The sequence below is a fragment of the Oculina patagonica genome, chromosome 2 (genome assembly GCF_052425735.1).
Source record: "Oculina patagonica isolate OP01 chromosome 2, crgOcupat, whole genome shotgun sequence".
Classification (NCBI taxonomy): Eukaryota; Metazoa; Cnidaria; class Anthozoa; order Scleractinia; family Oculinidae; genus Oculina; species Oculina patagonica.
In genome coordinates, this window is record NC_135759.1 from 22,428,952 (window position 1) to 22,441,491 (window position 12,540).

The 12,540-nt window shown below is 40.8% G+C and overlaps 2 protein-coding genes across 2 annotated transcripts in view; one reads left to right on the top strand and one right to left on the bottom strand.

Annotated features, from left to right (window-relative positions):
* LOC144643563 (nuclear receptor-binding factor 2-like) overlaps nt 1-12,540 on the top strand; it is a 130,544-nt gene that overhangs the window by 2,899 nt on the left and 115,105 nt on the right.
* Nucleotides 208-11,150, bottom strand: LOC144643500 (uncharacterized). Its single transcript, XM_078502772.1, has 3 exons — nt 10,795-11,150; nt 3,674-4,543; nt 208-3,227 (listed from the first exon to the last, which is right to left on the bottom strand). The coding sequence occupies exons 2-3, from the start codon at nt 4,473-4,475 to the stop codon at nt 517-519; spliced, it is 3,513 nt and encodes a 1,170-aa protein (XP_078358898.1). The 5' UTR covers nt 4,476-4,543; nt 10,795-11,150; the 3' UTR covers nt 208-516.

Consider the following 12,540-nt stretch of genomic DNA (forward strand, 5'->3'; position numbering starts at 1 on the left):
GTGATAATGGTCAGTAGAAACCTTGTCTTGACAGCTGTCAATTGTTCATGAAATGGATGTCCAATTTCAAAGATGTATGCTGACGTTAACCTTAAAAACCATGCAGCTAGCCATGATGACCATAAATGATTCTCCTATTCCCTGGCTATTAGGCTCCGCTTTGCGGACCTTCATCGATCCAGGCCGCTGGGGCGCTCCGCTAATATTCAAGTAATAATTCATGATAATTGATACCGATCGATCACAGTCAATCTATTGATATTGCAAAATTGGCGGGTAAATGATGTTGTTATAAAAAAGATTGGCCAACGACAGGTACTTTGTATTAGAAATTAACTTTTAATTTTTATTACTCTTTTGCGCAAGCCAGCATTTCCGTATGGATCCTGTGCATTACAAAAATTAAATTAAATTAGATTAAATTAAAAATTAAATCAGTTGTATCAATCGATTAATTGACTTCAATACCGAAAATTTTTAAATGTATTACTCCAAATTTTAAATTTTCAGACATTGTCAGCTGTGCTTATTACCGCGTAAAAACATGCGCATCCTCTTGAACCAACGAGCACGTTGCGTATTACTGAGTGAATGGTGACTATTAGCTGTGCTTGAGTGTTCTGCTCCAAGCAGATTCCGCCTGATGTCAATCGCATGCTGTTTAGACTCATCAGCCGAAGTAAAGTCGCCTTGTGCATGTTGAGTGTCCCCGAGTGAATCGTAACAATCAGCTGTGCTTGAGTGTTCTTCTCCAAGCAGTTTCCTTACGATGTCAAGTGCACGCTGTTTAGACTGATTAGCTAAAGCGAGGTCGCCCTGTTCGTGTTGTATGATCCCCAGTAAATAGTAACTGTCAGCTGTGCTTGAGTGTTCTTCTCCAAACAGTTTACGCCTGATGTCAAGCGCACGCTGTATAGACTGAATGGCTGAGGATAAGTCGCCTTGTGCATGTTGTGTGGCCCCAAGCAAAAAGTAACTTTTGGCTGTTTTTGAGTGTTCTTGTCCAAACATCTCCAGTCTGATCTCAAGGGAACGCTGTTCAGCCTTGAGAGCTTCTGAATAGTTTTTCAACTTGTATTGAAAGTAGGCGTGGTCAAACAAGCAATTTGCTCGCAGTTCACGGTGAAGCGCATACCCGGTTTCGAAGATATTTTGTAATTGTTCGATTGCCTTCTCATGGTAGGTGTTATTTGCCGACGACAAATTAGCTGCCTCTTCAGGTTCGCCTAACACATTCTGTACTATTCTAGTGACGTTACGCTGGAAATTAAAAAACCCAAGTGAACTTTGTAGGAGCGGTTTTTCTATTTCTTCTACAATTTTTAGCACAGCGTTGCTTACAGATTGCTTTGTGTCAGTTTCGGGTAAATGTTTTGTTGCTTTGCTCACAAGGCAAAGAATTTCTAATGTTAGTGGAGAATTGTTTAAGGTGTCAGGGTCTCTTTGGACCATTTCTCCTGCAATTTCCTCTCCTCTGTTTTCTATTGCAGGAATAATTAGTAGTTGTGGGTCTCCCACTGTTTTGCATTCCTGAAGTGCCTTGCCGTAGAACATTGACATTCTTGACGTGTTCTTTTTCAAGCGATAATAAGTGGCAAGGATCTGGAAAGCAGTAATTCTAAGAATCCTCTGCTCGGGGGTGCCATTCATTAAGGAAAGAGCCTCTTCTAAGCATTGAACTCCTTCCTCTGTTTTGCCGGTAACTAGTTGATAGATGCCGCTACAACACAAGTGTTTCCCTTTATCACCAAAGGACACTGATGAACAGGACGCTTCACTCTTCTTTGCTTCTGAGAGCAGCGGCATTGTTCTACCTCGAGCACCCAAAGGTACTTCAGTTAAAGCCAAGGACACAAGTAACTGTCTGAAGAACACATTTTGCCCATCCGTCTTGGCTGCTGCAATTGCTGAATCGTAGATTTTGCCAATGTTTTCTCCCTCGCACCAAAATAAGCTGTCCAGGAACAGTTCTGCTTTTGTCAAAGCACGAAAAACAGCGGCAGATGTCTTGCAATCTAAACAACCCTCTATTAGACTTTGAAGATAACTCTGCCTATCTTCATAGAATTCAATAAACGCCGTCATTGAATTTCCTGTTAAGAACTGCTCATTTAGCTTCTCGAATCGGGAGACGTAAAATGCACACAAGCGAGATTTAGCGTTGAGAACAGTTTCTTTTATCTCTTGTTCTCCCCTCTCGCCTGCAAACGACAGAAGTAGCTGATGCATTACGAATGACCCAGACTTAGAACTTGAATCGAGAAAAGATTTCCTTCGCAGGCTATGTAATACCTTCTTTGCCACAGGCATTTGTGATATACCCAGAACGGCTGCAGCAACCGTTATATCGAAACTCTCTGGAAGAACAGTCAAGGATACAAGAGCTTCCTTTTCTTGAGTAGCGAGCCTCTGAAAAGAAGAGTCAAATAAGTGTTTCAATCTCAGATTGGAGGGATAGTCTGGATTGTCTAAAATATCGACAATATTGTTACTTTCTAAAGACCTCATAAAGTCATCCATGACTTGACTCGGTTGAAGATCATCTTCAGAAATGGAGGAACACAATAACTTTATGGCCAAAGGTACTTGCCCGCATACTTGCGTAATTCGTATGCAGTCGGAAGGAGTCGCATTTGGGAGTAATTCTTTAATAAGGTTTTGAGAATAGGATTCATCTAATGGTCGTATTCTTACTGCATGGTGGCCTTGGAATTGCACATTCATAAACTCCAGGGATTCTCTAGTGGTAATAACGAATGTCACCTTTTTGGTTCGTCTGAGTATTTCTTCAAGAAAATGCGTGAAATCCTCCTTCACTTTTGGCATTCCACTTTCGAATAACTCATCAGCATTATCAAGAATCAAAACAAAGCGATCCGAAATTTCGCTCAAAAGTTGGAAAAGCTCATCGTCAAGCGAAAGACGCCCAGGTTGTCGATCATTTGTGGTAGGTCGTCTGAAAAAGCTAAGAAGCTTTGATGTCAGATCGGCTTTAGATTGAACTCCTCGTAACGAGAGAAAGTAGACGGGCAATCCCTGAGAGTGAAGATGATGTCCTACTGCAGTTGCTACGGACGTTTTTCCAAAACCTGGTGAGCCCCAGATCGACACGATTCGGATAGATTCGGAAGTCACGTGACCAGTGATCTCATCACATTCTCCCTGGCGGCCAGTAAAGTGTGGAACCGTTGGAGGAAGACAGGTTCTTGGGAGTGATGTCTTTGTATCTTTGAAAAGGCAAAATAAAAACAATAATCATGGAAGGTATGTTTCAATATAAATCTTTTTTGCCTGTAAAAACTGGATATCTGGTGACGTCACGAGAAATGGTAATATGGCCGCCGAAGCTAGGCACACTATACATACTCTTTTTTGAGCTCTTTTTGTGGCCAAAAAGCGGACTTTTCACACAAGGTTTTTTCACACAATACAATAGAACAATATAGATTTGTTGAGTGGAGAAGAAAATGGCGTTTTGCGAAGCTTTCACGAGTTGCGAGGCCGAAACCTTACCAGTGAGCCAATCAGATTACTGGAAATCATATATCCAGTTCTGGTTATGAGCCGAACTGCTTAACAATCACTGAACTGTACTGAGTTCAAATTTTGTTTTGCAAATTAAGTATTATCTTCAGAAACAAGTGTTACACGGTACATAAATTCCAGTATATACCTGACTCTTCTTGTAACAGTGCCTCTTTCAAATCATTGATCTTTTGCTCTAACATCATGGCGATGTCTTCTTTACTTGCAGTGCCTTCCACTTTTCCTTTTATTGCAGTTGACAACACTCTTAACTCGTCGATATCTGAATTTACGCCCTCGAGAAACTTGATATATGCCCGGGTCTCCTCTTTAATACCTTGTTCCAATTTGCGAACTTCTTTTGTGGGGAAGTCTGACTCAGTCAAACCACCAATGACATCAATAGGGTCTGTCTTGACTCCAAAAGCTTTGAATGCATCTTTAGCATGTTGTACGTATTGGTCAAATGTTGGTTTGTCAATCTCAGAACTGGATGAGTGGCAAAGCGAATTTCGTAACAGTCGAAGTTGATCAATCGCAAGTGCAAATGTTTCGGCCTTGTTTCCACCCGGACTCGCCACAGATGCATGGAACCTTCCAAGAGGTAATTTATGGGGCTTCACGTACAGATCATTGAGTGTCCTGTGATGACCTGTGCTGTCAGGCAAAGCGAAGGACCGCGCGTAAATAGTGGCTTGGAACAGGGCGGTACAATCCCATTCATCATAGGAGAGGTGTGTGGGAACTTTAGTTTTCCCACCCTCTGCAGCGAGAAACAGATTTCTCACCACAATGGAGTCATCCCAGGGCTGGAAGGCAGGGAAATGTCCAAAGTTGTTGTCCCACATGGATCTGAAAGTTTGACGTAAGGCTTTGGGAAATTCATTGAGTGCAATGGAAGCAAACTTGAAATAGTTCAACTGCTCGTCCTGAAACGGCTGCAGGGCCATCTTTCTTTAGCAGCAATTGTCAGCAATTATCATTGGACCTCCTGGACATTACCGACAACCTGAGAAACCTAAGACAAGATACCTTGAATGTTGCATTGAATTGCTTAATAGTGACAAGGAAGTATTGGTAAAAAGGAATACTAAGCCTGGACTTTGATTTATTGATAAACAATGTAAAAAGGTACGGGTTCAGTCATCGTTTGATATTAGACAAAATGAAATCCGCTAAACTGCAACTAGAAAACAAACTGTGTCACGTTGCTTTATAACGTGAGGGTAAATTTGAAATGAGAAACTTTTGAGTGAGGCTGACATCGCCTACAGACCACTTTCGTGACTTTGCTAAGGCCTACTCTGGGACCCAAAGTAGCCGTAACTTTGGGCGACTTAAGGCGACTTTAGGCGATTTTAGCTTATTTTGTCCAAAATTACGGGCGATTTTGGGCGATTTAAGGCGATTTTGGGCGACTTTAGGCGATTTTGAGCGACGTTAGGCAATTTTAGGTGACCTTTTAGGCAATTTTAGGTGACCGACCTAAGTACAGTTGTGGTATACATGTACATGGGAATCATCATGGTTCACCATAAAGCATTGTTACAGAAAATATCTGCGACTTTGGGCGACTTTAGGCGATTTGGGGCGATTTTGGGTCCCAGAGTAGGCCAAAAATCGTCACCAGAAATGACAGATTACTGAATATTTTCCTTTTTGCGGTTGAACTATCACGCAGCTCTTGTCTATTCTCACAAACCCAACCAATCAAAATTTATTTTTTATTATAACGGTTTGCATTTCTGGTACATAATGTATGCTGAAAACGTCCAGCGTGGAGGTGCGATTGTAAAAGTTCAGCCTTAGCTACGCTAACAAAGAACTGAACTTAAGTGTTTTAAGAGGTGATAAGATGAAAGTGCAATACAAAGATGATGTCGGACCCAAATAAACATAAACGTAAATTGCTTGTAAATAAAACTGCTGGCGCTTGTTGAGATTAATGCATGTGGCTCTTTTTAACCAGCAGGGCCATAAAAATTAACAACACAGACCAACTTTATGCGTTTTTGAACCAGCTAAGCTTGTCAACATTACCATTGTGAGTCCCACAGCATTCACTGGTTGAGTTGTTTAATTAATTATGTGAAACTGAAAAATGCTTTCGTAAGCAATAACGTACTGCTCGTTCAATAAAATGAAATATTAAGGTTTCCTTTTCAACTTGGTGAACTCAATTTTCCTTTATTTTCGTTTGCTAGCTTTGCGAATTTGAGTTCTGCTTTTCTAAAATAGCCTCAATGCTGAAATGTCACTAAGCTGGTGGTGATTAAACCCCCGAATCCGCATTCCGATCATAAAAAATCTTCGGGGGTTGAAGCGGAATAATGAATATTGAATACTGGCTTGAAATTGTAAAGGAATATTGAATATTGGCTCAAAATTGTAAGGAATATTGAATACTCAGTTTTTTAATCAAGAATATTGAATACTTGCAAAGAGAAAATAAGTTCTCCTCACCCTCTCTGTCTCCAAATAAGAATCGCAGGTGTTCTATATTTTAGATATTTGGCAGGCGCTCTAGATCTGCCTCATGTTAAGCTTGCAAAATTTGCCAGGCGGACTACTCCCCAAGGGAGATATTATTTTTGTGACGTCACTTTCAAAGCACATGCTTCAGTTGACCGCTTTAAATTTCGACGCTTTGGTTACGGTCTAAGAACTGTTCGGATTTGTAAAGATGGGAAAGCACAGGAAAGACAGGTAAGTAAAGCTTTTAAACTATTTTAAACTTGAACAGATTTCCAAACCATAAGCTTACAACAACGACGACAACAACAATAAAAATCGAGAGTTCTTTTCTAATCGATTTCTAAGTGTAGTGTTTAAAATCCAAGTAGATCCATGCATCTTCGCCATTTGACCGCTAATAAACTCATCCGAAACTCTTGTTGACTTCAGTCTGCCAGCGAAACCAAATAACGCTACAGACAAGAAGACACAGTGAAAGGTGAAAAGGATAACATACTATTTTTCCGCAATTGAATGAACAATGATAGTTCACAAGCCTCAAAGTCGATCTCAAAGTAGACTTGAATCGAACTTGAAAACTTTTGGCCCTTCAACTCTGCTAACTAACGAATCTAAACATTTTTATCCGTTTGTTAGCTCACATTGAAGCTCACAGATTCCACGTTGGAAAACAGAACACCACGAAAAAAATGTTTTAATTGGCCTTATCACGGTTTTTCACGCCATCTTGACAGGTAGGCAACGCAGTGAGAAATTATAGTGTGTGTATGGAAATCCGACGGCAATATTTTTTTCAAAAATTGAATTCTGGACAAATTATGAATTGTAAAGTTAAAATGCTAGGCAAAAGTTTTTATTCACCAAGTTTGAAAGATGTAGCTTGGCTAGAAAGCGTTTAGTTACGTTTTTAATTTTCCATCCAGTTGTCTATATTTTCCCGTAAATTGACTGCATCTTGTGTACCCACCTAAGGACACGCCTACCAACATTCTGCCTGTAGCATTAGCCTTCCAGGAAAATAAGTTGTATGTTGCAAGTAACTTGACAAGTAATCCGAATATTCTCGTTATTGACTCGAGGAATGGAACGTTACTGTCTTCTGTTGCTTCTGAATTAATCGTCTCTCCTTCTGGACTTTGCTTCCTATATTGTTGCCTTTACGTATCAAACTCTAGCAATCATACGATTGTAAAAGAATCTGACATTGAGCATGTCCCGAGATACCAACTAGTGACCGGTAGTTCGAATGAAACTGGAGACATGAATGGAGTAGTGAGCTCAGCAACGTTACACTCACCTCATGGCTTGGAAACGTTTGCGACAGTGGAAATAAGGCCATTCGGATGATAACGAACGGGAAACCTTTCAAGAAGCTGTCAGATGTCTTTTATAAGTATGCTGAACTATTTAACCTTGATCACTACCGTGGCCCACCAAGATTTTCCTTTGATCAAGGAATATCGATCATTGACAATGTTGTTGCTTTTCTTTTGACCTGGGGAGAGGAAACACGTGAGCGAACGGGCCGTACAGCTACTCAAGGTCCCGACCAAATAATACCTCATTGTACAAGAAGGTCATTTCAACTGATTCATAGCAGCCTTGGGAAATTAAAAAATCTTCTTACAGAATTAGGGGAAGAAGACCTCGTCAACCAGATTCTGTTTTCCGCACCTACCACTTTAATCGTTGGGAATTTTTTCTCCTTAATGCGGCAACAAGACTCGATGCCAAGGCAGCTCAAATACGGAATCCGGCGTGCCGCCTGTATAAGAAAGCTGGAAAAGAGAATGCACAGTGGTGATTTTCAATATTTCACTGGTCCTAACAGTTATTATCCTAACAAAGTGCTTAACACTCCTCCGCCCATTCCACAGGCAATTGTCGATGCAGTACAAAGTGATCTGCAAAATTTATCTCTTGAAAAGAAGAAAACTTTACGTGAATTTGCCATTTCATTTGGACGAAGCGTTTGCCAGCATACCGTAAGAGACAAGAGTAAAGAAGAAACCGGCCAGCTACCTTATCCTATTTCATTCTCTTTACAGCAGCGCCAAGATTCGAGTTGTGATGTCCTCACAGAAGACTTGGCCGCAGGTCATGCTAATTCGTCAAGCTATTCCCAGGATAATCGAGTTATTCAGTGCGACATCTTGTTCAAACAAAATGAGACCATTGCAGTGAAACACGGTAGAAAAAAAGAGGAATGGTGATTTTTCCTTGCCGTTCTTATGAAAGATTTGCTGATCAAGAAAGGGAGCAATGACGGAATAGATTTCGTTGACGACTGTATGAGCATAACATGGCTCGACAACTGTGAAACGGGAGACAAATACACCTTTAAAGAGTCATATTCAGATTGTCGAAATTCGCCGTATTCAGTTATTGACCGCGTCGAAGCTGTTAAGTAGTCAATGAGGGTCTGCCAAATGAAAAACTGTACACAATTTCGCAGCAAGAAGTTTTAAGAATTGAGCGGATACTCAAAGGAGGCGTAGAGAGTGACATTGACTCCGAGGATGAGGCTTCAGATGCCTCAGACGACGAACAGCCGGGAGGACCATCCAGGGTTTCTTGTCGTACACGAACAGGGAGAACAGCAACCCGTATTAGATTACGGTGATGTCGAACTTTTTTGAAAAATCACAAAGCTGATCTAACAGCTACAGCTGAAAATAGATAACTCATAAAGCGGTGCTCAATGTAAAATGTGTCATGATATAGGAATAATACTCAGATTGGTAACAGAATGCTACTTTTAAATTATGTGGCCCGTTGACGTACTTGTGGGCACTTGTACCGTTCCTGTTATTCCTGAAGGCAAACACTACATTTATCTTTTATCCGTTGTTCACTTATTGGTTTAGAAGTAACTCTTGATAGACAAGTCGTTATGGTTACGTACAGTTGTTGTCTTTGTACATGCTTCAAAAGACTATGCTTCGCTTAAAGCGGGTGTGATATTATGTATTTCTGTTAGGTGCACTAATTTCGACTTGATTGCACGAGTGATGATGTCAAGGAGATAAACGCGTTTTCGAACAAGTTTGTACAATGGCCTACAAAAGAACTTGTTATAAACATCGTGCAACACTTCATTGTTTTCCAGATTATATAGACTCATTGGTTGGACCGCATTGTCGTCATTGTTTGTTTAAGGACGGTGCCTACTAATAACAAGGTATTTTTGTCCGGCCGATGACTAGAAATGTAGATGTTACCAAGGGCTATTAAAATCCAAAAAGAAAATTGGGGGTAGCCACGCAAATTTTCGATATAATTTGGTTTGAAAACTGGAAAAAAGTGCTGACGTGGCATTTTAAAAAAAAAAGGTAAAACTAAATAACATTTCCTTGCAAATTCCATGTGAAATTGTTTGTACATGAACAAAATCAACATAAAATATAAAAATCTTTAAAATAACTAACAAATAATGTCTTCGGAACTGCGTGATCCACGTTTCTATTAACAAAATAATTGCGTTTGAGCTATTTTTGACTCTAACAGCTCTCACTTGCACGGCCACGAAATCGGCCTAAACTTTTTTTCACTCAATGACAAATAAAACATGTGCTCTTTAGGCTTGCCACTTCCATTTTATAAAATAAAAAGTAGGGGTCACCACGCGTTTTTAAAAGTTATACGAGTTGTTTTCAAGCTCTGTGAAATCGCTTTTGGGGTCTGTTACATTTTTCCTATCCGCTCCCTAGCGAGTTAAAAATTTGCATCTCGCGCGTGCACTACGCCATATGTAGTTAGCAGTTTACGTTTTAGCGCTTAGCGATTTGTTTTTATCTGTCAATGTGAGCCATTTTCAGTGTAAGAGGTCAATGGTTACTGATATGTTGTTCTTCTGCTGTTTCCGCTGTTCCTGCCTTAGTATATGTCCATAAACTGGATTTCGTCGCAAAGAAATCTTTCTTGCTTTTTAGTCGCGCGCTTGGTCGCGTAGTTGAATTCGTCATTTTAAGCGAGCAAATTCATCAAAAGCGCGCGCGCCCGGTGTGATCGATGCATTGCGTGATGCGCAGAACAGGTGCGCAGTAACAATAGGAGGCACCGTCCTTAATAAAGCTTTTCACTGAAACATGTCGCTTGGCTTATTTTTTTGGGGGGTACTATTTTGCTAGTCAGCAAATAAAGAAGCCACATGCGTCTTACACTTTAATCAAGGCCATTGAAGGTGTAACTAGAGGGCACCATTAAAAAAGCATGTAATAAGTGATAAACTAACACCTTCCAGAAGGATAGCAGCAGAACAATGTCCAGTGTCCTGTGCACAACTTGTGAATTGGAATAGAATATTTGACCGCTCTCGTTTTGTGGGTCTGAAAATTGTATACCTGGGAACATCAACCTATTTAAAGGAATAATGAATATTGATCTCAAAATAGGCAAGGAATAATGAATACTTGTGAAAAATGGGCGGGGAATAATGAATATTTAAAGTGAAAATATTTCTCTTAAACCCCCGAAAATCTGGCTGTTTGTTGATTGATCTTGATTGTGAGCTTAGTCTTTTACAAGTTAATTTCGCTACATTTGAACAAAGAAACTGGATACGATAACTGAGAAGAACTCGGTCGAAACTCGGTGACGTACAGCAAGAATGAAAGAAGGGTTAAAGAATACTAACTGCTAGCATCGAAAACAAAGTCTACTAACAGTTTCTGATATTGATTGATCAGCCGGTTAACTTGGTCGAATCTCTTAAATGTGTAAGAAATAGAAAGAAAAAGTGAATTGTTTTGCTTATTATAGCTTTAAAGACACAAACTGTGTGTTTTACAATACCTTGATGTGCTCCAGGTGAACGAAACCTGTTGATACAATGGCCGATAAAAGACTGGAATGGAAGAAAAACAAATGGCAAACCACAACACCCGACGACGTGAACGCAATATCAGGGAAAGTCAGATTATGCGTCTGCGTACGTTCCAAGAAACGGTTGACAAACGATGGAACAAAATGATGCGTGACACCTTCAGGCAAACTGCACATGACTTAGACAGGCACTTGTTAAACCCGCCTAGCTCAGCCGAGAGTTCTAGCGTCGCGCGTGGAAGGATCTCACGCATTTCCCTCGCGTGGGCCCTCGCGTGTACGCCCCGACATCTTTGTTCTTGCCTAGCAAAAAGTTAAAACCTCAAACTCCCGGTGTCCTGGCTTGCAATTGTTTTTTTCTAACAAGTTTTAGAGAGTATAAAAATATGCATTCTTTATAAACCTTAAGAGAAAGGGTATTTTAAATGAGGCGAGATATATTAATTGAAAATGGTTCAATAAGTACTGGTCAGACTAAATTCCCATGCAGGTACTCTGTAAATTTCGGTGGGTGTGCACTATGGAGCTCTGAAACCCAGTTGCTCCATACCAGAACGTGTCCAGCTGAATTTTGCAACTCTGTTCTAGACTAGTCACTAAATATCCCTAGCATATCCCATAATCTCCCGCACTTCAGTTCCAGTAGCTGGACTATTAGTGTAGCTACTGGAATTTTAAGAATTTTAAAAAATTCCTCACATCTCTGATCAGTTTGCCAGTAAATGTTACCCTAATCTGGCACAAAACTCTCTTATTTTAAAACACTTACTAAGGAGGCTAAACAGCTTGCAAACGATATCTTTTTCAGTCATACAGACAGTATCTAGTACATAGTGGCCATAGCCCGGGAGCTGTAACCTGCGTAAAAAGGGGGCGGAGGAAGGGCGGAGGAAGGGCGGAGGTAGTAGGACTCACTAGGAGAGCGCGGGGCCTTAACATTATTTTGCCGCAGAGCGCGCATCGAGCACTAAAAGCGGTTGCCGTAGAGTCCGAAACTCTGTTGTTTTGGAGCCTCGTTGTCCTGGAGCGAGGTATTTTGGTGTCCGCAGTCGCCCTAGCCTCGGTCGTCCTAACTTTTACCCGCGAGTCATGCGCAAATGAGAAGGGGTCTGGAGCCAAGAATGCGTTGGACTTCCTCGATCCAATCCATCACGGTCGTCACGGTCGGAAACCGCGATCTGTTTTGATGCTTCGATGCTGCGACTGCGAGGAGCTGTATGCAAGTAAGTCTTAGCTTACATAAGAACTTACTTAAAGCGATCTCATTTGTGAAGTAAATATCTCAGTCAAGCGAGTGAATTCTTCGTTTTGATCTTTGAGAATCACGGAGAAGTAACTTTCTAGTTTCATCTGCGACGAAACAGAAATAAGCCTTGTAGTTGGATTCGTGGAATCGTGGTGCGGGAATTGAGGTTACAGAGGTGAGCAAAGCTTGCATGGGCTTACTTTAGTTTGTTAGATATTTTAGCGGTAGATCAGATGTTTCTTTGAATATAATTTCGCTAGTGTCTAAACTTACTGCTATAAGGACTGATGTACTTAGTGTTTTTCATGAAAGCTTCTATACATGTATCGTGTATGAAAGGAAATTAAAATCACATGATTGACACGAGGGTCGTAAACGGGGTTGGAGCTGGGGGTTGAATAATCTTGTGATCCCGAAGAGTCTGAAGCCCCGTTGTTTTGCTCCTTGGAGCCCTCATAATGCTGCAAAGC